The sequence below is a fragment of the Bombina bombina genome, chromosome 2 (assembly GCF_027579735.1).
Source record: "Bombina bombina isolate aBomBom1 chromosome 2, aBomBom1.pri, whole genome shotgun sequence".
NCBI classification, from domain to species: Eukaryota; Metazoa; Chordata; class Amphibia; order Anura; family Bombinatoridae; genus Bombina; species Bombina bombina.
The window spans coordinates 772,126,402-772,154,134 of NC_069500.1; the positions used below are offsets into that span (position 1 = coordinate 772,126,402).

The following is a 27,733-nucleotide window of genomic DNA, read 5'->3' on the forward strand; positions in this document are numbered from 1 at the left end:
GTTTGTTATTTTGAAATAGTGCTGGTATGTACTATTTACTCAGAAACAGAAAAGAGATGAAGATTTCTGTTTGTATGAGGAAAATGATTTTAGCAACCGTCACTAAAATCCATGGCTGTTCCACACAGGACTGTTGAGAGCAATTAACTTCAGTTGGGGGAACAGTGAGCAGTCTCTTGCTGCTTGAGGTATGACACATTCTAACAAGACGATGTAATGCTGGAAGCTGTCATTTTCCCTATGGGATCCGGTAAGCCATGTTTATTACGATCGTAAATAAGGGCTTCACAAGGGCTTATTAAGACTGTAGACTTTTTCTGGGCTAAATCGATTCATTATTAACACATATTTAGCCTTGAGGAATCATTTATTCTGGGTATTTTGATATAATAATATCGGCAGGCACTGTTTTAGACACCTTATTCTTTAGGGGCTTTCCCAAATCATAGGCAGAGCCTCATTTTTGCGCCGGTGTTGCGCACTTGTTTTTGAGAGGCATGACATGCAGTCGCATGTGAGAGGAGCTCTGATACTTAGAAAAGACTTTCTGAAGGCGTCATTTGGTATCGTATTCCCCTTTGGGCTTGGTTGGGTCTCAGCAAAGCAGATACCAGGGACTGTAAAGGGGTTAAAGTTAAAAACGGCTCCGGTTCCGTTATTTTAAGGGTTAAAGCTTCCAAATTTGGTGTGCAATACTTTTAAGGCTTTAAGACACTGTGGTGAAAATTTGGTGAATTTTGAACAATTCCTTCATGTTTTTTCGCAATTGCAGTAATAAAGTGTGTTCAGTTTAAAATTTAAAGTGACAGTAACGGTTTTATTTTAAAACGTTTTTTGTACTTTGTTATCAAGTTTATGCCTGTTTAACATGTCTGAACTACCAGATAGACTGTGTTCTGAATGTGGGGAAGCCAGAATTCCCATTCATTTAAATAAATGTGATTTATGTGACAATGACAATGATGCCCAAGATGATTCCTCAAGTGAGGGGAGTAAGCATGGTACTGCATCATTCCCTCCTTCGTCTACACGAGTCTTGCCCACTCAGGAGGCCCCTAGTACATCTAGCGCGCCAATACTCCTTACTATGCAACAATTAACGGCTGTAATGGATAATTCTGTCAAAAACATTTTAGCCAAAATGAACACTTATCAGCGTAAGCGCGACTGCTCTGTTTTAGATACTGAAGAGCATGACGACGCTGATAATAATGGTTCTGAAGGGCCCCTAACCCAGTCTGATGGGGCCAGGGAGGTTTTGTCTGAGGGAGAAATTACTGATTCAGGGAACATTTCTCAACAAGCTGAACCTGATGTGATTACGTTTAAATTTAAGTTGGAACATCTCCGCATTCTGCTTAAGGAGGTATTATCCACTCTGGATGATTGTGACAAGTTGGTCATCCCAGAGAAACTATGTAAAATGGACAAGTTCCTAGAGGTCCCGGGGCTCCCAGAAGCTTTTCCTATACCCAAGCGGGTGGCGGACATTGTTAATAAAGAATGGGAAAGGCCCGGTATTCCTTTCGTCCCTCCCCCCATATTTAAAAAATTGTTTCCTATGGTCGACCCCAGAAAGGACTTATGGCAGACAGTCCCCAAGGTCGAGGGAGCGGTTTCCACTTTAAACAAACGCACCACTATACCCATAGAGGATAGTTGTGCTTTCAAAGATCCTATGGATAAAAAATTAGAAGGTTTACTTAAAAAGATGTTTGTTCAGCAGGGTTACCTTCTACAACCAATTTCATGCATTGTCCCTGTAGCTACAGCCGCATGTTTCTGGTTCGATGAGCTGATAAAGGCGGTCGATAGTGATTCTCCTCCTTATGAGGAGATTATGGACAGAATCAATGCTCTCAAATTGGCTAATTCTTTCACCCTAGACGCCACTTTGCAATTGGCTAGGTTAGCGGCTAAGAATTCTGGGTTTGCTATTGTGGCGCGCAGAGCGCTTTGGTTGAAATCTTGGTCAGCTGATGCGTCTTCCAAGAACAAGCTACTTAACATTCCTTTCAAGGGGAAAACGCTGTTTGGCCCTGACTTGAAAGAGATTATTTCTGATATCACTGGGGGTAAGGGCCACGCCCTTCCTCAGGATCGGCCTTTCAAGGCAAAAAATAAACCTAATTTTCGTCCCTTTCGTAGAAATGGACCAGCCCAAAGTGCTACGTCCTCTAAGCAAGAGGGTAATACTTCTCAAGCCAAGCCAGCTTGGAGACCAATGCAAGGCTGGAACAAGGGAAAGCAGGCCAAGAAACCTGCCACTGCTACCAAGACAGCATGAAATGTTGGCCCCCGATCCGGGACCGGATCTGGTGGGGGGCAGACTCTCTCTCTTCGCTCAGGCTTGGGCAAGAGATGTTCTGGATCCTTGGGCGCTAGAAATAGTCTCCCAAGGTTATCTTCTGGAATTCAAGGGGCTTCCCCCAAGGGGGAGGTTCCACAGGTCTCAGTTGTCTTCAGACCACATAAAAAGACAGGCATTCTTACATTGTGTAGAAGACCTGTTAAAAATGGGAGTGATTCATCCTGTTCCATTAAGAGAACAAGGGCTGGGGTTCTACTCCAATCTGTTCATAGTTCCCAAAAAAGAGGGAACGTTCAGACCAATCTTAGATCTCAAGATCTTAAACAAGTTTCTCAAGGTTCCATCGTTCAAGATGGAAACCATTCGAACTATTCTTCCTTCCATCCAGGAAGGTCAATTCATGACCACAGTGGATTTAAAGGATGCGTATCTACATATTCCTATCCACAAGGAACATCATCGGTTCCTAAGGTTCGCATTCCTGGACAAGCATTACCAGTTCGTGGCGCTTCCTTTCGGATTAGCCACTGCTCCAAGGATTTTCACAAAGGTACTAGGGTCCCTTCTAGCTGTGCTAAGACCAAGGGGCATTGCTGTAGTACCTTACTTGGACGACATTCTGATTCAAGCGTCGTCCCTTCCTCAAGCAAAGGCTCACACGGACATTGTCCTGGCCTTTCTCAGATCTCACGGATGGAAAGTGAACGTGGAAAAGAGTTCTCTATCTCCGTCAACAAGGGTTCCCTTCTTGGGAACAATAATAGACTCCTTAGAAATGAGGATTTTTCTGACAGAGGCCAGAAAAACAAAACTTCTAGACTCTTGTCGGATACTTCATTCCGTTCCTCTTCCTTCCATAGCGCAGTGCATGGAAGTGATCGGTTTGATGGTAGCGGCAATGGACATAGTTCCTTTTGCGCGCATTCATCTAAGACCATTACAACTGTGCATGCTCAGTCAGTGGAATGGGGACTATACAGACTTGTCTCCGAAGATACAAGTAAATCAGAGGACCAGAGACTCACTCCGTTGGTGGCTGTCCCTGGACAACCTGTCACAAGGGATGACATTCCGCAGACCGGAGTGGGTCATCGTCACGACCGACGCCAGTCTGATGGGCTGGGGCGCGGTCTGGGGATCCCTGAAAGCTCAGGGTCTTTGGTCTCGGGAAGAATCTCTTCTACCGATAAATATTCTGGAACTGAGAGCGATATTCAATGCTCTCAAGGCTTGGCCTCAGCTAGCGAGGGCCAAGTTCATACGGTTTCAATCAGACAACATGACAACTGTTGCGTACATCAACCATCAGGGGGGAACAAGGAGTTCCCTAGCGATGGAAGAAGTGACCAAAATCATTCTATGGGCGGAGTCTCACTCCTGCCACCTGTCTGCTATCCACATCCCAGGAGTGGAAAATTGGGAAGCGGATTTTCTGAGTCGTCAGACATTGCATCCGGGGGAGTGGGAACTCCATCCGGAAATCTTTGCCCAAGTCACTCAGCTGTGGGGCATTCCAGACATGGATCTGATGGCCTCTCGTCAGAACTTCAAAGTTCCTTGCTACGGGTCCAGATCCAGGGATCCCAAGGCGGCTCTAGTGGATGCACTAGTAGCACCTTGGACCTTCAAACTAGCTTATGTGTTCCCGCCGTTTCCTCTCATCCCCAGGCTGGTAGCCAGGATCAATCAGGAGAGGGCGTCGGTGATCTTGATAGCTCCTGCGTGGCCACGCAGGACTTGGTATGCAGATCTGGTGAATATGTCATCGGCTCCACCTTGGAAGCTACCTTTGAGTCGAGACCTTCTTGTTCAGGGTCCGTTCGAACATCCGAATCTGGTTTCACTCCAGCTGACTGCTTGGAGATTGAACGCTTGATCTTATCGAAGCGAGGGTTCTCAGATTCTGTTATCGATACTCTTGTTCAGGCCAGAAAGCCTGTAACTAGAAAGATTTACCACAAAATTTGGAAAAAATATATCTGTTGGTGTGAATCTAAAGGATTCCCTTGGGACAAGGTTAAGATTCCTAAGATTCTATCCTTCCTTCAAGAAGGATTGGAAAAAGGATTATCTGCTAGTTCCCTGAAGGGACAGATTTCTGCCTTGTCTGTGTTACTTCACAAAAAGCTGGCAGCTGTGCCAGATGTTCAAGCCTTTGTTCAGGCTCTGGTTAGAATTAAGCCTGTTTACAAACCTTTGACTCCTCCTTGGAGTCTCAACTTAGTTCTTTCAGTTCTTCAGGGGGTTCCGTTTGAACCCTTACATTCCGTTGATATTAAGTTATTATCTTGGAAAGTTTTGTTTTTAGTTGCAATTTCTTCTGCTAGAAGAGTTTCAGAATTATCTGCTCTGCAGTGTTCTCCTCCTTATCTGGTGTTCCATGCAGTTTTACGTACTAAACCTGGTTTTCTTCCAAAAGTTGTTTCTAACAAAAACATTAACCAGGAGATTATCGTACCTTCTCTGTGTCCGAAACCAGTTTCAAAGAAGGAACGTTTGTTGCACAATTTGGATGTTGTTCGCGCTCTAAAATTCTATTTAGATGCTACAAAGGATTTTAGACAAACATCTTCCTTGTTTGTTGTTTATTCCGGTAAAAGGAGAGGTCAAAAAGCAACTTCTACCTCTCTCTCTTTTTGGATTAAAAGCATCATCAGATTGGCTTACGAGACTGCCGGACGGCAGCCTCCCGAAAGAATCACGGCTCATTCCACTAGGGCTGTGGCTTCCACATGGGCCTTCAAGAACGAGGCTTCTGTTGATCAGATATGTAGGGCAGCGACTTGGTCTTCACTGCACACTTTTACCAAATTTTACAAGTTTGATACTTTTGCTTCTTCTGAGGCTATTTTTGGGAGAAAGGTTTTGCAAGCCGTGGTGCCTTCCATTTAGGTGACCTGATTTGCTCCCTCCCTTCATCCGTGTCCTAAAGCTTTGGTATTGGTTCCCACAAGTAAGGATGACGCCGTGGACCGGACACACCTATGTTGGAGAAAACAGAATTTATGTTTACCTGATAAATTACTTTCTCCAACGGTGTGTCCGGTCCACGGCCCGCCCTGGTTTTTTTAATCAGGTCTGATAATTTATTTTCTTTAACTACAGTCACCACGGTACCATATGGTTTCTCCTATGCAAATATTCCTCCTTAATGTCGGTCGAATGACTGGGGTAGGCGGAGCCTAGGAGGGATCATGTGACCAGCTTTGCTGGGCTCTTTGCCATTTCCTGTTGGGGAAGAGAATATCCCACAAGTAAGGATGACGCCGTGGACCGGACACACCGTTGGAGAAAGTAATTTATCAGGTAAACATAAATTCTGTTTTTTCAAAACTTTATTTTTTTTTTAATTATTTTTATTTGCATTCCGACAGTGTAAACAAATTAATCAGCTCACATTTGCTTTTTCAGTATGCCTCGCAGGGTGTCTGGAAAAATCAAAACACGTGTAAAAAAAAAACAAAAACAAAAAAACCCCCATTTGTTACAATGTAAGTCTCCCAGGACCACCTTAGACCATAATACACAGTGTAAGTCAAACAATCCTTTTTTAGTTATAATACAGTAGAGATATGGATCCTGAATTACAGATATATACAATAAGGCACATTTACTCTTTACATCAAAATACACTGCTAGAATATCTTAAATTAAAAAACAAATTAGCAACATAAAACCAAACCAGAACAGGACAAAACAAAGAAGTTAGACAACTCTCCTCTCTTCATCCCCCCGATCATACAAACTGAATAAGTCTCCTATTAGCATTGCCTCCTCTAAGAAAATCGAACCTCGTAATGGAAACATAATTTCAGTTTGTGTTTCCCTAGGTAGGGAACTAATCAACGACAAGCATTTAGAGAAAAAAAAATCTAATTCTATTTTCAGAATCAGTGGCAGTATCATATTGATCAAGGGTTATCTGGTTTTGTAGTAATTACTTAAACTCCCCTTATTGAGGACTTTTCTTTCTTTTCTTGGTTAAGTCTTAGTTAATAATATAAGTTCCTCACATATTTTAAAGGATTGTTTACTCAGCTTTCTAAACCAGTAATTGATTTTATTCTAATTTTTTTTGGATTTTAGGACATTGCCAAAAGTAATGATATGTCCACTGCAGGTAGATTAAAATACCAGCGTTTTAAACACAGCACTTGCTCAGACAGCCTAAGGTGCTTCTACCTTCTGGTAATGACTCAATTTGTTAATTGCTGACATGATACAAGCCCCACTAGCGTTATGAGTAGCTACTGTACTTTAAATGTTGGTGCACTGAGAATATCTTGCTATGCTTCACATGCACGTGCACAGAAAAATGTTAACGCTAAAACAGTGATAACTTTTACTAGAAGCATTTTTGCCAATACATGTATATTACAAATCGGATTCTATTCAAAAATGTAAGTCATCTATGCATTTAAATTTTGACTAGAATGTCCCTTTAAGGAAAAAAAAATCCTGACATCAAAATAGATTTCTCAATTTGCTGAGCTTCGACCAAAGTATTGTGGATAAAACGCACCAAAATGCTTAACCCATGCTCTAAGCTATAAAAACAAAACAAGGAACCTTTTAAGTGTGATGGTTTGTTAGTTAAATAATGAGTTTAAATTATATTAAACTGTGAAGTGTGTCCTGGCATTGAACAGGTTTGTGAAGTCATCATGGAAGAGATTATATTTTACTTCTTCATAGATTTCATATTCTTTAAACGGTGTTTATTAATAGATGTCAACTTGTAGAGCTTGTCATTTCACTTGAAGATTTTGCCGATTAACTGTTGGGGAAACTTGAGGACTTAAAACTTCTTAATTCTCAAAAAAAAAACAATCTGAATATTTAAAAGGACAAAAAGAAACCTTAAAAATTGAGTGCATAATCATTTACAATTTCTCAGAAAATATTTCATGTGTCATTCAAGATGAGATCCAGTATTACCACTGGATTTACTTTCCTTCTACCGACACATACTTTAATCACGCAATTGATTTTGCTTTCTAGTTCATTCATTTTGAGAAACAGATTCTCCAGCACATAGTCATCACACACTGGCATAAACTAGTTTACTTTTCCGATGATTCTGCATCACAGTAAGAATAAGAAAAATGTTATAAACCTGTGACAACGAGTTTGATTTGAAAGTGGAGTGGTACGTCTGTCACTCCTCATGGCAAAGGTCCATGTGATGATGTTGGTGGCAAAAGCAAGCATGCATTGTACTGAAATCAATTTCATTGTAACCTATTTAGAAATGTATGATTATTGTAGATCATTTATCAAAGGAATTACCTTTTGCTGCTGTTCTACAGAAGGCATAGAGGAATATAAGAAATTTCTTCTGTCTTGATTTGTCAAATCCAATCCAATTGAGCAAACGAGATCATTCCACAGTTTTGTACGAAAAGATAGTTTTAGACTTTAAGTTCAAGAGACCTTCCAATCCATGGATGTCACCAATGAACCACTCCCTACTCCTGCCAAAGGAAAATTATTGTGTGTTTTGTATGCAATAACAGGTGGTGGCTGGGCCTTGTACTTGAAGTTGCTGTGTTCGACCAAGAGTTTAACATATATTTCTTCAATCCCCATGGCCCAGGAATTCCCTTTAAAGGGACAGTATACACTCATTTTCATATAACTGCATGTAATAGACTCTACTATAAAGAATAAGATGCACAGATACGGATATAAAAATCCAGTATAAAACTGTTTAAAAACGTACTTAGAAGCTTTCAGTTTAGCTCTGTTGAAAAGGCAGTGGCAAAGCCCACTGCAAGTAAGACACTCCCCCCCCTCCCCCTTCTTTTGCATATGAAAAGACCCTTTACACAAACAGGAGCAAGCTGGAGAAGGTAGCTGACGGTATTCAAATAAAACTTTGGGGCTTGGTTAGGAGTCTGAAAATCAGAGCAATGTTCTTTAAAAATAAGCAAAATTATACATTTTTAAAAAAAAAAAAACACTTTATGGGCTTTATAAATAGATCATCAACAAAACATTTATGCAAAGAAAAAATGTGTGTAATGGCCCTTTAAGCTGTCAACAAAGGAAACTAGCACATCCTCAGATCTCTCTCCACAGTTGAGCTCAAGACAGCTACTGGGCAAACACATAACAAACATCAGTGCAGAAATGAGTCAGAACTTATCAGCTGTAGTGCAAGAAATTTGATTTCTTTTACAAGATACGAGTCCATGGATTTCATCCTTGTGGGATATCACCTCCTGGTCAGCAGGAGGAGGTAAAGAGCACCACAGCAGAGCTGTATATATAGCTCCTCCCTTCCCTCCCACCCCAGTCATTCTCTTTGCCTGTGTTAGTGATAGGAAGAGGTAAAGTGAGGTGTTAGTTTAGATTCTTCAATCAAGAGTTTATTATTTTTAAAATGGTACCAAAGTGTGCTATTTTTCTATAGGGTGTAGCCGTATTCCTTGTCAGCCTCTAGAGTAGAGCTACAGATGGCTTTAAAGCAATGGGAACTGGTGGGGTTTTACCCTCACTTTGCCCATACTTGTGCTGCCCTTTGTATACTGATGGTCTTAGCAATATTATCTAAGGCCCTTTTGTGTCCACAGAGCTGCTGGAGGGAGAAGACCTCTTGATCCTGTGGAACTTCTCATGCTGTTGATCAGCACTGAGGTAAGTGCAGTCTTTTATTTTCTGGGACACTGGCTAACTCAGAAGGGACTGTGTACTTATGAGCTGTTGGAACAAGAGCCTTTGCAACAAGTTAAAAGGGCTGTTATTGTAATGGTGTGTGTGAGTTGTCCAGGGGTCAACCGACATAAGGGGGGTTACATTAGAGGTTAATGTTTATTATGACCTATTGTGATCCTAGGAATAGGGCTTGTATGCATCACTAGTATGCTTCTCAAGAGCTATGGTGCCTATGTGTTGGACGCTTGGAGTGTGCTTACCGGAGTCTTGCATTAGGACTTTGCCGTGCGGAGTTATGGCCGATGCGACGCCCACGATGGGCTTGCTTTGGCGTGCTGTTTAGCCGCACAGACTGTCATTACATCCGGCTCCTGGATCAGACTAAGCACACGCCGCGACCGCATGGTTATCAGTGAACACGAGCGGTCTTAGGCGTTTTGTCACTTTTCTCCGGTTCCTTTGTCAAGTGTGGTCGGAAGACCATGGGGGCAGGTAGTTACATAATTTGGACATGGTCCGTGCTATGAAGTTTTACTTGCAGGCAACTAAGGATTTTCGGCAATCGTCTACCTTGTTTATTGTGTTTTCTGGGAAACGTAGGGGTCAGAAAGCTACGGCTACCTCTTTCATTTCGGCTGAAGAATATCATCCGTTTGGCATATGAGACTGCTGGACAGCAGCCTCCTGCACGAATTACGGCTCATTCCACTAGAGCTGTGGCTTCCTCATGGACATTCAAAAATGATGCTTCTGTTGAACAGATTTGCAAAGCTGCAACTTGGTCGTCTCTTCACACTTTTTCCCAATTTTACAAATTAGATACTTTTGCCTTGTCTGAGGCTGTTTTTGGGAGCAAAGTTCTTCAAGCTGTGGTGCCTTCCGTTTAGGTTCCCTGTCTTGTCCCTCCCTTTTCATCCGTCTACTATAGCTTTGGATTGTATCCCACAAGTAAGGATGAAATCTGTGGACTCATCGTATCTTGTAAAAGAAAAGGAAATGGATTCTTACCTGATAAATGTGTTTCTTTTACGATACGATGAGTCCACGGCCCACCCTGTTTTTTTAAGACAGGTCTTTATTTTTATTAAAATTCAGTCACCTCTGCACCTTGGCTTTTCCTTTCTCTTCCTAACTTCGGTCGAATGACTGGAGTGGGAGGGAATGGAGGAGCTATATATACAGCTCTGCTGTGGTGCTCTTTACCTCCTCCTGCTGACCAGGAGGCGATATCCCACAAGTAAGGATGAAATCCGTGGACTCATCGTAAAAGAAACAAATTTATCAGGTAAGAATAAATTTCCTTTTCTTTGGCTTTAATTGGTATTCAACATTTATTTTAAAACAAGATTTAATACTTCATTATAATTTAACATTAATAATGTTAAATGATCAGAACACCTTAGGATGCTCTTATAGTTTTGAGACTCAGACACCTCAGGCTGTTTTCTGAATGTGAGGTGTAATTTTTTTTAAATTGTATTTATTTTTATGATGAGTTCTCTTTGGAACATGTCTGTCTCACATCCCTAACGGCGTTCTGACATTTATGGTTATATTAGCTGTAGTTTGTTTTTAAGCAAGGCTAAGGATTTTATTTCATCCTTTTCCATTATTCTGAAGATAGATGACATTTTCTGACCTATGCTTGACTTAATGACTTTTAAACTATATGTGTGTGTATATATGTATATTTCTCTTGTTAAGTGTATTCAGTCCACGGGCCATCCATTACTTATGGGATTATATCTCCTTCCCAACAGGAAGTTGCAAGAGGATCACCCAAGCAGAGCTGCTATATAGCTCCTCCCCTCACATGTCATATCCAGTCATTCTCTTGCAACTCAACTAGATAGGTCGTTGTGAGAGGTCTGTGGTGTTTTTTATACTTAGTTTATTTCTTCAATCAAAAGTTTGTTATTTTAAATGGCACCGGAGTGTGCTGTTTGTTCTCAGGCAGTATTTAGAAGAAGAATCTGCCTGCGTTTTCTATGATCTTAGCAGAAGTAACTAAGATCCACTGGCTGTTCTCGCGCATTCTGAGGAGTGGGGTAACTTTCAGAAAGAGAATAGCATGTGGGGAATCCTGCAAACAAGGTATGTGCAGTAAATTATTTTTCTAAGGAATGGAATTGACTAAGAAAATACTGCTGATACCGATGTAATGTAAGTACAGCCTTAAATGCAGCAGCGACTGGTATCAGGCTGATGAATGTATGTACAATAAGTTATTTTCTAAGGAATGGAATTTGACTAAGAAAATACTGTTAATACTGAAGTATTGTATAAGTCTTAACTGCAGTAGAAGCGACTGGTAGCAGGCTTATTAATAACACTACCTAACTTTTAAAGTGTAAGTTTAAAACGTTTACTGGCATGTTATTCGTTTTTTGTGAGGTACTTTGGTGATAAATCTTTTGGGGCATGATTTTCCACATGGCTGTTTATTTCTATATAGAAACGATTAACTGAGGTTTCCCACTGTTGTAATAGGAGTGGGAGGAGCCTATTTTAGCGCTTTTTTGCGCAGTAAAAATTCAGTTTGTCTTCCTGCTTCTTCCTCCTTGATCCAGGATGTCTCTAGAGAGCTCAGGGGTCTTCAAAAGTCATTTTGAGGGAGGTAATCAGTCACAGCAGACCTGTGACAGTGTGTTTGACTGTGATAAAAACGTTAATTGTTAAATTGATTATCCGTTTTTGGGTATTAAGGGGTTAATCATCCATTTGCTAGTGGGTGCAATACTTTTCTAACTTAATACATTTACTGTGAAAATTTGGTTGCTATAACTGATTTGGTTCATTGTTATTTCAACTGTGACGTTTTTTTGTGCTTCTTAAAGGCGCAGTAGCGTTTTTTATATTGCTTGTAAATTTATTTGAAAGGATTTTCCAAGCTTGCTAGTCTCATTGCGAGTCTGTTTAAACATGTCTGACACAGATGAATCTGTTTGTTCACTATGTTTGAAGGCCAATGTGGAGCCCCACAGAAATATGTGTACTAAATGTATTGATGTCACTTTGAATAAAAGTCAATCTATATCTGTAAAGAAATTATCACCAGACAACGAGGGGGAAGTTATGCCGACTAACTCTCCTCACGTGTCAGTACCTTCGCCTCCCGCTCAGGAGGCGCGTGATATTGTGGCGCCAAGTGCATCAGAGAGGCCCATACAAATCACTTTGCAAGACATGGCTGCTGTTATGACAGAGGTATTATCTAAATTGCCTGAATTAAGAGGCAAGCGTGATAGCTCTGGGTTAAGGACAGAGCGCGCTGATTATGTGAGAGCCATGTCTGATACTGCGTCACAATTTGCAGAACATGAGGACGGAGAGCTTCATTCTGTGGGTGACGGATCTGATCCAGGGAGACCGGATTCAGAGATTTCTAATTTTAAATTTAAGCTTGAGAACCCCCGCGTATTGCTAGGGGAGGTATTAGCGGCTCTGAATGATTGTAACACGGTTGCAATTCCAGAGAAAGTATGTAGGTTGGATAGATACTTTGCGGTACCGTTGTGTACTGACGTTTTTCCTATACCTAAAAGGCTTACAGAAATTATTAGCAAGGAGTGGGATAGACCCGGTGTGCCCTTTTCCCCACCTCCGATATTTAGAAAAATGTTCCCAATAGACGCCACCACACGAGACTTATGGCAGACGGTCCCTAAGGTGGAGGGAGCAGTTTCTACTTTAGCTAAGCGTACCACTATCCCGGTGGAGGATAGTTGTGCTTTTTCGGATCCAATGGATAAAAAATTAGGTTACCTTAAGAAAATGTTTGTTCAACAAGGTTTTATCTTACAGCCCCTTGCATTCATTGCGCCTGTCACTGCTGCTGCGGCATTCTGGTTTGAGTCTCTGGAAGAGGCCATTCGCACAGCTCCATTGGATGAGATTATGGCCAAGCTTAAAGCACTTAAGCTAGCTAATGCATTTGTTTCTGATGCCGTTGTACATTTAACCAAACTAACGGCTAAGAACTCCGGATTCGCCATCCAGGCGCGCAGAGCGCTATGGATTAAATCCCGGTCAGCTGACGTGACTTCTAAATCTAAATTGCTTAATATTCCTTTCAAAGGGCAGACCTTATTCGGGCCCGGCTTGAAAGAAATTATTACTGACATTACTGGGGGTAAGGGTCATACTCTTCCTCAGGACAGGGCCAAGTCAAAGGCCAAACAGTCTAATTTTCGTGCCTTTCGTAACTTCAAGGCAGGAGCAGCATCAACTTCCTCCGCTCCAAAACAGGAAGGACCTGTTGCTCGTTATAGACAGGGCTGGAAAACTAACCAGTCCTGGAACAAGGGCAAGCAGGCCAGAAAGCCTTCTTCTGCCCCTAAGACAGCATGAAGAGAGGGCCCCCTATCCGGAAACGGATCTAGTGGGGGGCAGACTATCTCTCTTCGCCCAGGCTTGGGCAAGAGATGTCCAGGATCCCTGGGCGTTGGAGATCATATCTCAGGGATATCTTCTGGACTTCAAAGCATCTCCTCCACAAGGGAGATTTCATCTTTCAAGGTTATCAGCAAACCAAATAAAGAAAGAGGCATTTCTACGCTGTGTGCAAGACCTCTTCATAATGTGGGTGATCCACCCAGTTCCGCGGACGGAACAAGGGCAAGGGTTTTACTCGAATCTGTTTGTGGTTCCCAAGAAAGAGGGAACCTTCAGGCCAATCTTGGACCTAAAAATCTTAAACAAATTCCTAAGAGTTCCATCATTCAAAATGGAAACTATTCGAACCATCCTACCCATGATCCAAGAAGGTCAATACATGACCACGGTAGACTTAAAGGATGCCTACCTTCATATACCGATTCACAAAGATCATTATCGGTACCTAAGATTTGCCTTTCTAGACAGGCATTACCAGTTTGTAGCTCTTCCCTTCGGGTTGGCTACGGCCCCGAGAATCTTTACAAAGGTTCTGGGCTCACTTCTGGCGGTTCTAAGACCGCGAGGCATAGCGGTGGCTCCGTATCTAGACGACATCCTGATACAGGCGTCAAGCTTTCAAATGGCCACGTCTCATACAGAGATAGTTCTGGCATTTCTGAGGTCGCATGGGTGGAAAGTGAACGTGGAAAAGAGTTCTCTATCACCACTCACAAGAGTCTCCTTTCTAGGGACTCTTATAGATTCTGTAGAGATGAAAATTTACCTGACGGAGTCCAGGTTATCAAAGCTTCTAAATGCTTGCCGTGTCCTTCATTCCACGCCCGTCAGTGGCTCAGTGCATGGAAGTAATCGGCTTAATGGTAGCGGCAATGGACATAGTGCCATTTGCGCGCCTGCATCTCAGACCGCTGCAATTATGCATGCTAAGTCAGTGGAATGGGGATTATTCAGATTTGTCCCCTCTGCTAAGTCTGGACCAAGAGACCAGAGATTCTCTTCTCTGGTGGCTTTCTCGGGTCCATCTGTCCAAGGGTATGACCTTTCGCAGGCCAGATTGGACGATTGTAACAACAGATGCCAGCCTTCTAGGTTGGGGCGCAGTCTGGAACTCCCTGAAGGCTCAGGGATTATGGACCCAGGAGGAGAAACTCCTCCCAATAAATATTCTGGAGTTGTGAGCAATACTCAATGTTCTTCTAGCTTGGCCTCAGTTAGCAACTGAGGTTCATCAGATTTCAGTCAGACAACATCACGACTGTGGCTTACATCAACCATCAAGGGGGAACCAGGAGTTCCCTAGCAATGTTGGAAGTCTCAAAGATAATTCGCTGGGCAGAGTCTCACTCTTGCCATCTGTCAGCGATCTACATTCCAGGCGTGGAGAACTGGGAGGCGGATTTTCTAAGTCGCCAGACTTTTCATCCGGGGGAGTGGGAACTTCACCCGGAGGTCTTCACTCAACTGATTCATCGTTGGGGCAAACCAGATCTTTATCTCATGGCGTCTCGCCAGAACGCCAAGCTTCCTTGTTACGGGTCCAGGGACCCGGGAGCGGTGCTGATAGATGCTCTGACAGCCCCTTGGGTCTTCAACATGGCTTATGTGTTTCCACCATTTCCGATGCTTCCTCGACTGATTACCAAGATCAAACAGGAGAGAGCATCGGTGATTCTGATAGCGCCTGCGTGGCCACGCAGGACCTGGTATGCAGACCTAGTGGACATGTCGTCCTGTCCACCATGGTCTCTGCCTCTGAGGCAGGACCTTCTAATTCAGGGTCCTTTCAATCATCCAAATCTAATTTCTCCAACATAGGTGTGTCCGGTCCACGGCGTCATCCTTACTTGTGGGATATTCTCTTCCCCAACAGGAAATGGCAAAGAGCCCAGCAAAGCTGGTCACATGATCCCTCCTAGGCTCCGCCTACCCCAGTCATTCTCTTTGCCGTTGTACAGGCAACATCTCCACGGAGATGGCTTAGAGTTTTTTAGTGTTTAACTGTAGTTTTTATTATTCAATCAAGAGTTTGTTATTTTGAAATAGTGCTGGTATGTACTATTTACTCAGAAACAGAAAAGAGATGAAGATTTCTGTTTGTATGAGGAAAATGATTTTAGCAACCGTCACTAAAATCCATGGCTGTTCCACACAGGACTGTTGAGAGCAATTAACTTCAGTTGGGGGAACAGTGAGCAGTCTCTTGCTGCTTGAGGTATGACACATTCTAACAAGACGATGTAATGCTGGAAGCTGTCATTTTCCCTCTGGGATCCGGTAAGCCATGTTTATTACGATTGTAAATAAGGGCTTCAAAAGGGCTTATTAAGACTGTAGACTTTTTTTGGGCTAAATCGATTGATTATTAACACATATTTAGCCTTGAGGAATCATTTTATCTGGGTATTTTGATATAATAATATCGGCAGGCACTGTTTTAGACACCTTATTCTTTAGGGGCTTTCCCAAAGCATAGGCAGAGCCTCATTTTCGCGCCGGTGTTGCGCACTTGTTTTTGAGAGGCATGGCATGCAGTCGCATGTGAGAGGAGCTCTGATACTTAGAAAAGACTTTCTGAAGGCGTCATTTGGTATCGTATTCCCCTTGGGGCTTGGTTGGGTCTCAGCGAAGCAGATACCAGGGACTGTAAAGGGGTTAAAGTTCAAAACGGCTCCGGTTCCGTTATTTTAAGGGTTAAAGCTTCCAAATTTGGTGTGCAATACTTTTAAGGCTTTAAGACACTGTGGTGAAAATTTGGTGAATTTTGAACAATTCCTTCATGTTTTTTCGCATTTGCAGTAATAAAGTGTGTTCAGTTTAAAATTTAAAGTGACAGTAACGGTTTTATTTTAAAACGTTTTTTGTACTTGTTATCAAGTTTATGCCTGTTTAACATGTCTGAACTACCAGATAGACTATGTTCTGAATGTGGGGAAGCCAGAATTCCTATTCATTTAAATAAATGTGATTTATGTGACAATGACAATGATGCCCAAGATGATTCCTCAAGTGAGGGGAGTAAGCATGGTACTGCATCATTCCCTCCTTCGTCTACACGAGTCTTGCCCACTCAGGAGGCCCCTAGTACATCTAGCGCGCCAATACTCCTTACTATGCAACAATTAACGGCTGTAATGGATAATTCTGTCAAAAACATTTTAGCCAAAATGAACACTTATCAGCGTAAGCGCGACTGCTCTGTTTTAGATACTGAAGAGCATGACGACGCTGATATTAATATTTCTGAAGGGCCCCTAACTCAGTCTGATGGGGCCAGGGAGGTTTTGTCTGAGGGAGAAATTACTGATTCAGGGAACATTTCTCAACAAGCTGAACCTGATGTGATTGCATTTAAATTTAAGTTGGAACATCTCCGCATTCTGCTTAAGGAGGTATTATCCACTCTGGATGATTGTGACAAGTTGGTCATCCCAGAGAAACTATGTAAAATGGACAAGTTCCTAGAGGTGCCGGGGCTCCCAGAAGCTTTTCCTATACCCAAGCGGGTGGCGGACATTGTTAATAAAGAATGGGAAAGGCCCGGTATTCCTTTCGTCCCTCCCCCCATATTTAAAAAATTGTTTCCTATGGTCGACCCCAGAAAGGACTTATGGCAGACAGTCCCCAAGGTCGAGGGAGCGGTTTCCACTTTAAACAAACGCACCACTATACCCATAGAGGATAGTTGTGCTTTCAAAGATCCTATGGATAAAAAATTAGAAGGTTTGCTTAAAAAGATGTTTGTTCAGCAGGGTTACCTTCTACAACCAATTTCATGCATTGTCCCTGTCGCTACAGCCGCATGTTTCTGGTTCGATGAGCTGATAAAGGCGGTCGACAGTGATTCTCCTCCTTATGAGGAGATTATGGACAGAATCAATGCTCTCAAATTGGCTAATTCTTTCACCCTAGACGCCACCTTGCAATTGGCTAGGTTAGCGGCTAAGAATTCTGGGTTTGCTATTGTGGCGCGCAGAGCGCTTTGGTTGAAATCTTGGTCGGCTGATGCGTCTTCCAAGAACAAGCTACTTAACATTCCTTTCAAGGGGAAAACGCTGTTTGGCCCTGACTTGAAAGAGATTATCTCGGATATCACTGGGGGTAAGGGCCACGCCCTTCCTCAGGATCGGCCTTTCAAGGCAAAAAATAAACCTAATTTTCGTCCCTTTCGTAGAAACGGACCAGCCCAAAGTGCTACGTCCTCTAAGCAAGAGGGTAATACTTCTCAAGCCAAGCCAGCTTGGAGACCAATGCAAGGCTGGAACAAGGGAAAGCAGGCCAAGAAACCTGCCACTGCTACCAAGACAGCATGAAATGTTAGCCCCCGATCCGGGACCGGATCTGGTGGGGGGCAGACTCTCTCTCTTCGCTCAGGCTTGGGCAAGAGATGTTCTGGATCCTTGGGCGCTAGAAATAGTCTCCCAAGGTTATCTTCTGGAATTCAAGGGACTTCCCCCAAGGGGGAGGTTCCACAGGTCTCAGTTGTCTTCAGACCACATAAAAAGACAGGCATTCTTACATTGTGTAGAAGACCTGTTAAAAATGGGAGTGATTCATCCCGTTCCATTAAGAGAACAAGGGATGGGGTTCTACTCCAATCTGTTTATAGTTCCCAAAAAAGAGGGAACGTTCAGACCAATCTTAGATCTCAAGATCTTAAACAAGTTTCTCAAGGTTCCATCGTTCAAGATGGAAACCATTCGAACTATTCTTCCTTCCATCCAGGAAGGTCAATTCATGACCACGGTGGATTTAAAGGATGCGTATCTACATATTCCTATCCACAAGGAACATCATCGGTTCCTGAGGTTCGCATTCCTGGACAAACATTACCAGTTCGTGGCGCTTCCTTTCGGATTAGCCACTGCTCCAAGGATTTTCACAAAGGTACTAGGGTCCCTTCTAGCTGTGCTAAGACCAAGGGGCATTGCTGTAGTACCTTGGACGACATTCTGATTCAAGCGTCGTCCCTTCCTCAAGCAAAGGCTCACACGGACATTGTCCTGGCCTTTCTCAGATCTCACGGATGGAAAGTGAACGTGGAAAAGAGTTCTCTATCTCCGTCAACAAGGGTTCCCTTCTTGGGAACAATAATAGACTCCTTAGAAATGAGGATTTTTCTGACAGAGGCCAGAAAAACAAAACTTCTAGACTCTTGTCGGATACTCCATTCCGTTCCTCTTCCTTCCATAGCTCAGTGCATGGAAGTGATCGGGTTGATGGTAGCGGCAATGGACATAGTTCCTTTTGCACGCATTCATCTAAGACCATTACAACTGTGCATGCTCAGTCAGTGGAATGGGGACTATACAGACTTGTCTCCGAAGATACAAGTAAATCAGAGGACCAGAGACTCACTCCGTTGGTGGCTGTCCCTGGACAACCTGTCACGAGGGATGACATTCCGCAGACCAGAGTGGGTCATTGTCACGACCGACGCCAGTCTGATGGGCTGGGGCGCGGTCTGGGGATCCCTGAAAGCTCAGGGTCTTTGGTCTCGGGAAGAATCTCTTCTACCGATAAATATTCTGGAACTGAGAGCGATATTCAATGCTCTCAAGGCTTGGCCTCAGCTAGCGAGGGCCAAGTTCATACGGTTTCAATCAGACAACATGACAACTGTTGCGTACATCAACCATCAGGGGGGAACAAGGAGTTCCCTGGCGATGGAAGAAGTGACCAAAATCATTCTATGGGCGGAGTCTCACTCCTGCCACCTGTCTGCTATCCACATCCCAGGAGTGGAAAATTGGGAAGCGGATTTTCTGAGTCGTCAGACATTGCATCCGGGGGAGTGGGAACTCCATCCGGAAATCTTTGCCCAAGTCACTCAGCTGTGGGGCATTCCAGACATGGATCTGATGGCCTCTCGTCAGAACTTCAAAGTTCCTTGCTACGGGTCCAGATCCAGGGATCCCAAGGCGGCTCTAGTGGATGCACTAGTAGCACCTTGGACCTTCAAACTAGCTTATGTGTTCCCGCCGTTTCCTCTCATCCCCAGGCTGGTAGCCAGGATCAATCAGGAGAGGGCGTCGGTGATCTTGATAGCTCCTGCGTGGCCACGCAGGACTTGGTACGCAGATCTGGTGAATGTCATCGGCTCCTCCTTGGAAGCTACCTTTGAGACGAGACCTTCTTGTTCAGGGTCCGTTCGAACATCCGAATCTGGTTTCACTCCAGCTGACTGCTTGGAGATTGAACGCTTGATCTTATCGAAGCGAGGATTCTCAGATTCTGTTATCGATACTCTTGTTCAGGCCAGAAAGCCTGTAACTAGAAAGATTTACCACAAAATTTGGAAAAAATATATCTGTTGGTGTGAATCTAAAGGATTCCCTTGGGACAAGGTTAGGATTCCTAGGATTCTATCCTTCCTTCAAGAAGGATTGGAAAAAGGATTATCTGCAAGTTCCCTGAAGGGACAGATTTCTGCCTTGTCTGTGTTACTTCACAAAAAGCTGGCCGCTGTGCCAGATGTTCAAGCCTTTGTTCAGGCTCTGGTTAGAATTAAGCCTATTTACAAACCTTTGACTCCTCCTTGGAGTCTCAATTTAGTTCTTTCAGTTCTTCAGGGGGTTCCGTTTGAACCCTTGCATTCCGTTGATATTAAGTTATTATCTTGGAAAGTTTTGTTTTTAGTTGCAATTTCTTCTGCTAGAAGAGTTTCAGAATTATCTGCTCTGCAGTGTTCTCCTCCTTATCTGGTGTTCCATGCAGATAAGGTGGTTTTACGTACTAAACCTGGTTTTCTTCCAAAAGTTGTTTCTAACAAAAACATTAACCAGGAGATTATCGTACCTTCTCTGTGTCCGAAACCAGTTTCAAAGAAGGAACGTTTGTTGCACAATTTGGATGTTGTTCGCGCTCTAAAATTCTATTTAGATGCTACAAAGGATTTTAGACAAACATCTTCCTTGTTTGTTGTTTATTCAGGTAAAAGGAGAGGTCAAAAAGCAACTTCTACCTCTCTCTCTTTTTGGATTAAAAGCATCATCAGATTGGCTTACGAGACTGCCGGACGGCAGCCTCCCGAAAGAATCACAGCTCATTCCACTAGGGCTGTGGCTTCCACATGGGCCTTCAAGAACGAGGCTTCTGTTGATCAGATATGTAGGGCAGCGACTTGGTCTTCACTGCACACTTTTACCAAATTTTACAAGTTTGATACTTTTGCTTCTTCTGAGGCTATTTTTGGGAGAAAGGTTTTGCAAGCCGTGGTGCCTTCCATTTAGGTGACCTGATTTGCTCCCTCCCTTCATCCGTGTCCTAAAGCTTTGGTATTGGTTCCCACAAGTAAGGATGACGCCGTGGACCGGACACACCTATGTTGGAGAAAACAGAATTTATGTTTACCTGATAAATTACTTTCTCCAACGGTGTGTCCGGTCCACGGCCCGCCCTGGTTTTTTTAATCAGGTCTGATAATTTATTTTCTTTAACTACAGTCACCACGGTACCATATGGTTTCTCCTATGCAAATATTCCTCCTTAACGTCGGTCGAATGACTGGGGTAGGCGGAGCCTAGGAGGGATCATGTGACCAGCTTTGCTGGGCTCTTTGCCATTTCCTGTTGGGGAAGAGAATATCCCACAAGTAAGGATGACGCCGTGGACCGGACACACCGTTGGAGAAAGTAATTTATCAGGTAAACATAAATTCTGTTTTCTCTGAGGCTGACTGCATGGAGATTGAACGCTTGATTCTATCAAAGCGTGGCTTCTCGGAGTCGGTTATTGATACCTTAATACAGGCTCGGAAACCTGTTACCAGAAAAATTTACCATAAGATATGGCGTAAATATTTATACTGGTGCGAATCCAAGAGTTACTCATGGAGTAAGGTTAGGATTCCTAGGATATTGTATTTTCTACAAGAGGGTTTAGAAAAGGGCTTATCTGCTAGTTCGTTAAAGGGACAGATTTCTGCTCTGTCTATTCTTCTACACAAACGTCTGGCAGAAGTTCCAGACGTTCAGGCTTTTTGTCAGGCTTTGGCTAGGATTAAGCCTGTGTTTAAGACTGTTGCTCCGCCGTGGAGTTTAAACTTAGTTCTTAAAATTCTTCAAGGTGTTCCGTTTGAACCCCTTCATTCCATTGATATTAAGCTGTTATCTTGGAAAGTTCTGTTTTTGATGGCTATTTCCTCGGCTCGAAGAGTCTCCGAGTTATCTGCCTTACATTGTGATTCTCCTTATCTGATTTTCCATTCAGACAAGGTAGTTCTGCGTACTAAACCTGGGTTCTTACCTAAGGTAGTTTCTAACAGGAATATCAATCAAGAGATTGTTGTTCCATCACTGTGTCCTAACCCTTCTTCAAAGAAGGAACGACTCTTTCATAATCTGGACGTAGTCCGTGCCCTGAAGTTCTATTTGCAGGCAACTAAAGATTTTCGTCAAACTTCTTCCCTGTTTGTCGTTTACTCTGGACAGAGGAGAGGTCAAAAAGCTTCGGCTAACTCTCTCTCCTTTTGGCTTCGTAGCATAATACGCTTATCCTATGAGACTGCTGGACAGCAGCCTCCTGAAAAAATTACAGCTCATTCCACTAGAGCTGTGGCTTCCACCTGGGCCTTTAAGAATGAGGCCTCTGTTGAACAGATTTGCAAGGCTGCAACTTGGTCTTCGCTTCACACTTTTTCAAAATTTTACAAATTTGACACTTTTGCTTCTTCGGAGGCTGTTTTTGGGAGAAAGGTTCTACAGGCAGTGGTTCCTTCCGTTTAAAGTTCCTGCCTTGTCCCTCCCATCATCCGTGTACTTTAGCTTTGGTATTGGTATCCCACAAGTAATGAATGATCCGTGGACTGGATACACTTAACAAGAGAAAACATAATTTATGCTTACCTGATAAATTTATTTCTCTTGTAGTGTATTCAGTCCACGGCCCGCCCTGTCTTTTAAGGCAGATCTAAATTTTAATTCAAACTACAGTCACCACTGCACCCTATGGTTTCTCCTTTCTTGTCTTGTTTCGGTCGAATGACTGGATATGACATGTGAGGGGAGGAGCTATATAGCAGCTCTGCTTGGGTGATCCTCTTGCAACTTCCTGTTAGGAAGGAGATATAATCCCATAAGTAATGGTTGACCCGTGGACTGAATACACTACAAGAGAAATAAATTTATCAGGTAAGCATAAATTATGTTTTTTGTGTATTTACAGGTGCATATATCCATATTTGTTTTTGTAAAACAATAAAAATGAGTATGCTCTATAAATTATTATTCTGTATTTTCGTTTGCTTTTGCACACAATTAAAAATGTATGCCTTTCATGCATTTCTCTTAAATATGTTCTCTTCTGCTCCCAGGTGGGACGTTAGCCTTTGTGAACCCTGGCCTCTCTGTACACAAGTCTTCACCAGCTGTGGACCGCCAACGGGAATACCTCCTAGACATGATTCCTCCTCGCTCAATTACCCAATCCTCTACGTGGAAATAATAAACAGAGCCACAACAGTGACATAATAAGCAGACAAAAAACATGCAAATGTGGAGAACATGAGAAATAAGGGATGGTTTCCCAGCACTGCCCTTGCCCTCAAGCAGTGTGCAGAAATAGAAACCTCCTGGAGAACCTGCTTCATTTGTTCTATTTTTCCTGCTGTTGAGGATACATTGTAACCTTTCACAATGGATTGTGGGCAAGGATGGTTTCAGAGGAGTGCGAAGGAGGATTACAGACACACCCCTCCACGTTTTCTTTTCAAGTTCTTGATTAGACTTGCATATCTTTTGAAGTCTCAATCCTGCATTTTTTTTTGTCTTTACTTTTTAATGGTGTATGTCTAAGCCCCCAAATATTTTTTTCCTTCACAGCCCTAAATTATCAAGAGGAAAACTTTACTGCCTCCCCCTTCCAATAGAGGCTTCACTGAATGCATTTGCCCAGTGTGGTTTTGAGAAGGTTTAACTGGATCTTTTTAGTTTTCTCTTCTCTTGTTGCTGCATTGTTTAACCAATCAAGTTCACTTCAGATACTAGAGCTATACTACTTTTGCAAGGGGTATGGGAGAGCATTTGTTGATAGGGAAAACATACAAAGTTACAGTCCATTCTGGTTTCTTATCACTGTACTAAAGCATATTCAACCATCTACAAACATAAGTAAATTAAAAAGAAAAAAGTTAACCAAATATTCAGGTTTGTTTTCCCTGATCATAAAAGGAGACTCAAGTTGATCTGTAAACCAGCCTGTTAAGCTAAAAAAAAATAAAAAATTCAGAAATCAGTTTTCCCATTTATCTACAGCTCAAGCAGCTCCTTCTATATTTAAGCAAGCACTGTATGTCAAATTGGCCTGATCCCAGCCATGCACCCCACCCCAAAAAAAAAGCTCTCACCCTTTCATCAGAACTTTTGTCCCGTAATAATCATACTACGGTTTAACATTTTGACCGATTTTTCTTTTCTTTACAAATCAAGTTGCTATTTAAGACCATGGGAGATGGAGGATTAAAAAAAATATATATATATATATAAAAGTGCATAAAGTATAAAATCCACCAATCCCTTAAAAAAGGTTCATTTTAATTCTGTTGTGTGAATATAAATGTTTAGATACTTTTTTTGATATATGCAGTTGCTTAGGGTTTAGTTTTTGTTTCTTTGGGGGGTGGGGAGGGTTGAATATTTTTCCTCTGTTGTATAAAAACCCTAGAATTTAAACTTGACTTTTTTTGCGTGTATGATAAATTAGAAGGGGTGAGAGAATATTATATAAATATATATATTATTTTTGTTCCATTCCAAAAAGGAGGGCTTTTTTTAGGGAAAGGTTTAAATGGCTGGATTTTTTTCTGCCCAGGAGCACGAAATGCAAACAACTTAATTTTGGGTTCCCTTTAATAAGCCATGTTTTCCTTTTTTCAGGCTATAAGGTATCCACAAATATTGAAATATCTTTAAGTGGTATCTTGTAATCTCCAGTCTGAGTGCCTTATTGCACTCCTATGTCCTTCTAAAAAGCAAAACTTATTAGTTTTTATTTCTTCCCTGTTTGTACTCCTCAAATTATATTTATGCCCTCAGATCCCCATAATCTTCTGCAAAAAATGTTGTTTATCAAACCAAACCCGTTCTGCAGCTTAAAGAAGTGGAATCCTGCAGCCATGTTTCTTTTTACAGTCCACTGCACTGTCATTTTGAGGAGTACAAATGGTTTATGGAAACTAATTATTTACAGCTTTTTAAGCCTTTCCATAGGCGCCTATCCCTCCTGCCCTGGACATGAGTGGATAGGTAGCGGAGTGCAGTTTTTATTGCACTCTTAGCTTCAAGGTGCAAATGTTTCTGCTCCATGGGAGGAGAAAGTGTGTCTGCCAGAGTGTGTGGGAACCTGCGATGCCCTATCATTGATAGAACTAGCTGTTTCTATTTAATCACACTGGCCAGAACTGCATTTCTGAATAATATTAATAAATAACTAAGCCAACTTGACTATTGTACCTAATTTATTTCACTGTAGATACACAGAATGTATGTTGATTGTGTCTGAAATATAGGTTATAAGTTAGCTTTTGCTTAAAGGGACACAGAACCCAATTTTTTTCTTTCATGATTCAGATAGAGCATGCAATTTTAAGGAACTTTCTAATTTACTCCTCTTATCATATTTTCTTCATTCACTTGCTATCTTTATTTTTAAAAGCAAGAATGTAAGTTTAGAAGCCGGCCCATTTTTGGTTAACAACCTGGGTTGTTCTTGCTGATTGTTGGCTACATGCACCCACCGTTTAACAAGTGCTATCCATGGTCCTGAACCAAAAATTGCCTGGCTCCTTAGCTTAGATGCTTTCTTTTTCAAATAAAGATAGCGTACTTGGACGACATCCTGATTCAAGCGTCGTCTCTGTCAAAAGCAAAGGCTCATACGGACATCGTCCTAGCCTTTCTCAGATCTCACGGATGGAAAGTGAATATAGAAAAAAGTTCTCTTTCCCCGTCAACAAGAGTTCCCTTCTTGGGAACAATAATAGACTCCTTAGAAATGAGGATTTTTCTGACAGAGGTCAGAAAATCAAAACTTCTAAGCTCTTGTCAAGTACTTCATTCTGTTCTTCGTCCTTCCATAGCGCAGTGCATGGAAGTAATAGGATTGATGGTTGCAGCAATGGACATAGTTCCTTTTGCACGAATTCATCTAAGACCATTACAACTGTGCATGCTCAGACAGTGGAATGGGGATTATACAGACTTGTCTCCGACGATTCAAGTAGATCAAAGGACCAGAGATTCACTCCGTTGGTGGCTGATCCTGGACAACCTGTCACAGGGAATGAGCTTCCGCAGACCAGAGTGGGTCATTGTCACGACCGACGCCAGTCTGGTGGGCTGGGGCGCGGTCTGGTAACCCCTGAAAGCTCAGGGTCTATGGTCTCGGGAAGAATCTCTTCTCCCGATAAACATTCTGGAACTGAGAGCGATATTCAATGCTCTCAAAGCTTGGCCTCATCTAGCAAAGGCCAAATTCATAAGGTTTCAATCGGACAACATGACGACAGTTGCATATATCAACCATCAGGGGGGAACAAGGAGTTCCCTGGGGATGGAGGAAGTGACCAAGATAATTCAATGGGCGGAGGATCACTCCTGCCACTTGTCTGCAATCCACATCCCAGGAGTGGAAAATTGGGAAGCGGATTTTCTGAGTCGTCAGACATTCCATCCGGGGGAGTGGGAACTCCATCCGGAAATCTTTGCCCAAATAACTCGATTATGGGGCATTCCAGACATGGATCTGATGGCCTCTCGTCAGAACTTCAAGGTTCCTTGTTACGGGTCCAGATCCAGGGATCCCAAGGCGACTCTAGTAGATGCACTAGTAGCACCTTGGACCTTCAACCTAGCTTATGTATTTCCACCGTTTCCTCTCATTCCCAGGCTGGTAGCCAGGATCAATCAGGAGAGGGCTTCGGTGATCTTGATAGCTCCTGCGTGGCCACGCAGGACTTGGTATGCAGACCTGGTGAATATGTCATCGGCTCCACCATGGAAGCTACCTTTGAGACAGGACCTTCTTGTTCAAGGTCCATTCGAACATCCGAATCTGGTTTCTCTCCAACTGACTGCTTGGAGATTGAACGCTTGATTTTATCAAAGCGTGGGTTTTCAGACTCTGTAATAGATACTCTGATTCAGGCTAGAAAGCCTGTAACTAGAAAAATTTACCATAAGATATGGAAAAAATATATCTGTTGGTGTGAATCTAAAGGATTCCCATGGAACAAGATAAAAATTCCTAAGATTCTATCCTTTCTACAAGAAGGTTTGGAGAAAGGATTATCTGCAAGTTCTCTGAAGGGACAGATCTCTGCGTTATCTGTTTTACTTCACAAAAGGCTGGCAGCTGTGCCAGACGTTCAAGCGTTTGTTCAGGCTCTGGTTAGAATCAAGCCTGTTTACAGACCTTTGACTCCTCCCTGGAGTCTTAATCTAGTTCTTTCAGTTCTTCAAGGGGTTCCGTTTGAACCCTTACATTCCGTAGATATTAAGTTATTATCTTGGAAAGTTTTGTTTTTGGTTGCAATTTCTTCTGCTAGAAGAGTTTCTGAGTTATCTGCTCTGCAGTGTTCTCCGCCCTATCTGGTGTTCCATGCAGATAAGGTGGTTTTGCGTACTAAGCCTGGTTTTCTTCCGAAAGTTGTTTCCAACAAGAATATTAACCAGGAGATAGTTGTACCTTCTTTGTGTCCGAATCCAGTTTCAAAGAAGGAACGTTTGTTACACAATTTGGACGTAGTCCGTGCTCTAAAATTCTATTTAGAGGCCACTAAAGATTTCAGACAAACATCTTCTTTGTTTGTTGTTTATTCTGGTAAAAGGAGAGGTCAAAAAGCAACTTCTACCTCTCTTTCTTTTTGGCTTAAAAGCATTATCCGATTGGCTTATGAGACTGCCGGACGGCAGCCTCCTGAAAGAATCACAGCTCATTCCACTAGGGCTGTGGCTTCCACATGGGCCTTCAAGAACGAGGCTTCTGTTGATCAGATATGTAAGGCAGCGACTTGGTCTTCACTGCACACTTTTGCCAAATTTTACAAATTTGATACTTTTGCTTCTTCGGAGGCTATTTTTGGGAGAAAGGTTTTGCAAGCCGTGGTGCCTTCCATTTAGGTGACCTGATTTGCTCCCTCCCTTCATCCGTGTCCTAAAGCTTTGGTATTGGTTCCCACAAGTAAGGATGACGCCGTGGACCGGACACACCTATGTTGGAGAAAACAGAATTTATGTTTACCTGATAAATTACTTTCTCCAACGGTGTGTCCGGTCCACGGCCCGCCCTGGTTTTTTTAATCAGGTCTGTTGAATTATTTTTTCTAACTACAGTCACCACGGTATCATATGGTTTCTCCTATGCATATTTCCT

General features: G+C 42.6%; 1 protein-coding gene across 3 annotated transcripts in view; it reads left to right on the plus strand.

Moving 5' to 3' along the window:
* The window catches only part of GATAD2A (GATA zinc finger domain containing 2A), a 477,099-nt gene extending 452,300 nt beyond the window's left edge, over window positions 1-24,799 (plus strand). For all 3 annotated transcript variants that reach the window (XM_053702923.1, XM_053702922.1, XM_053702921.1), the window contains exon 10: window positions 22,677-24,799. In XM_053702923.1, coding sequence (XP_053558898.1) covers window positions 22,677-22,807 — 131 coding nt within the window. In that variant the 3' untranslated portion in view covers window positions 22,808-24,799. The remainder of the gene's footprint in view (window positions 1-22,676) is intronic.
* Window positions 24,800-27,733: the final 2,934 nt, after the last annotated feature.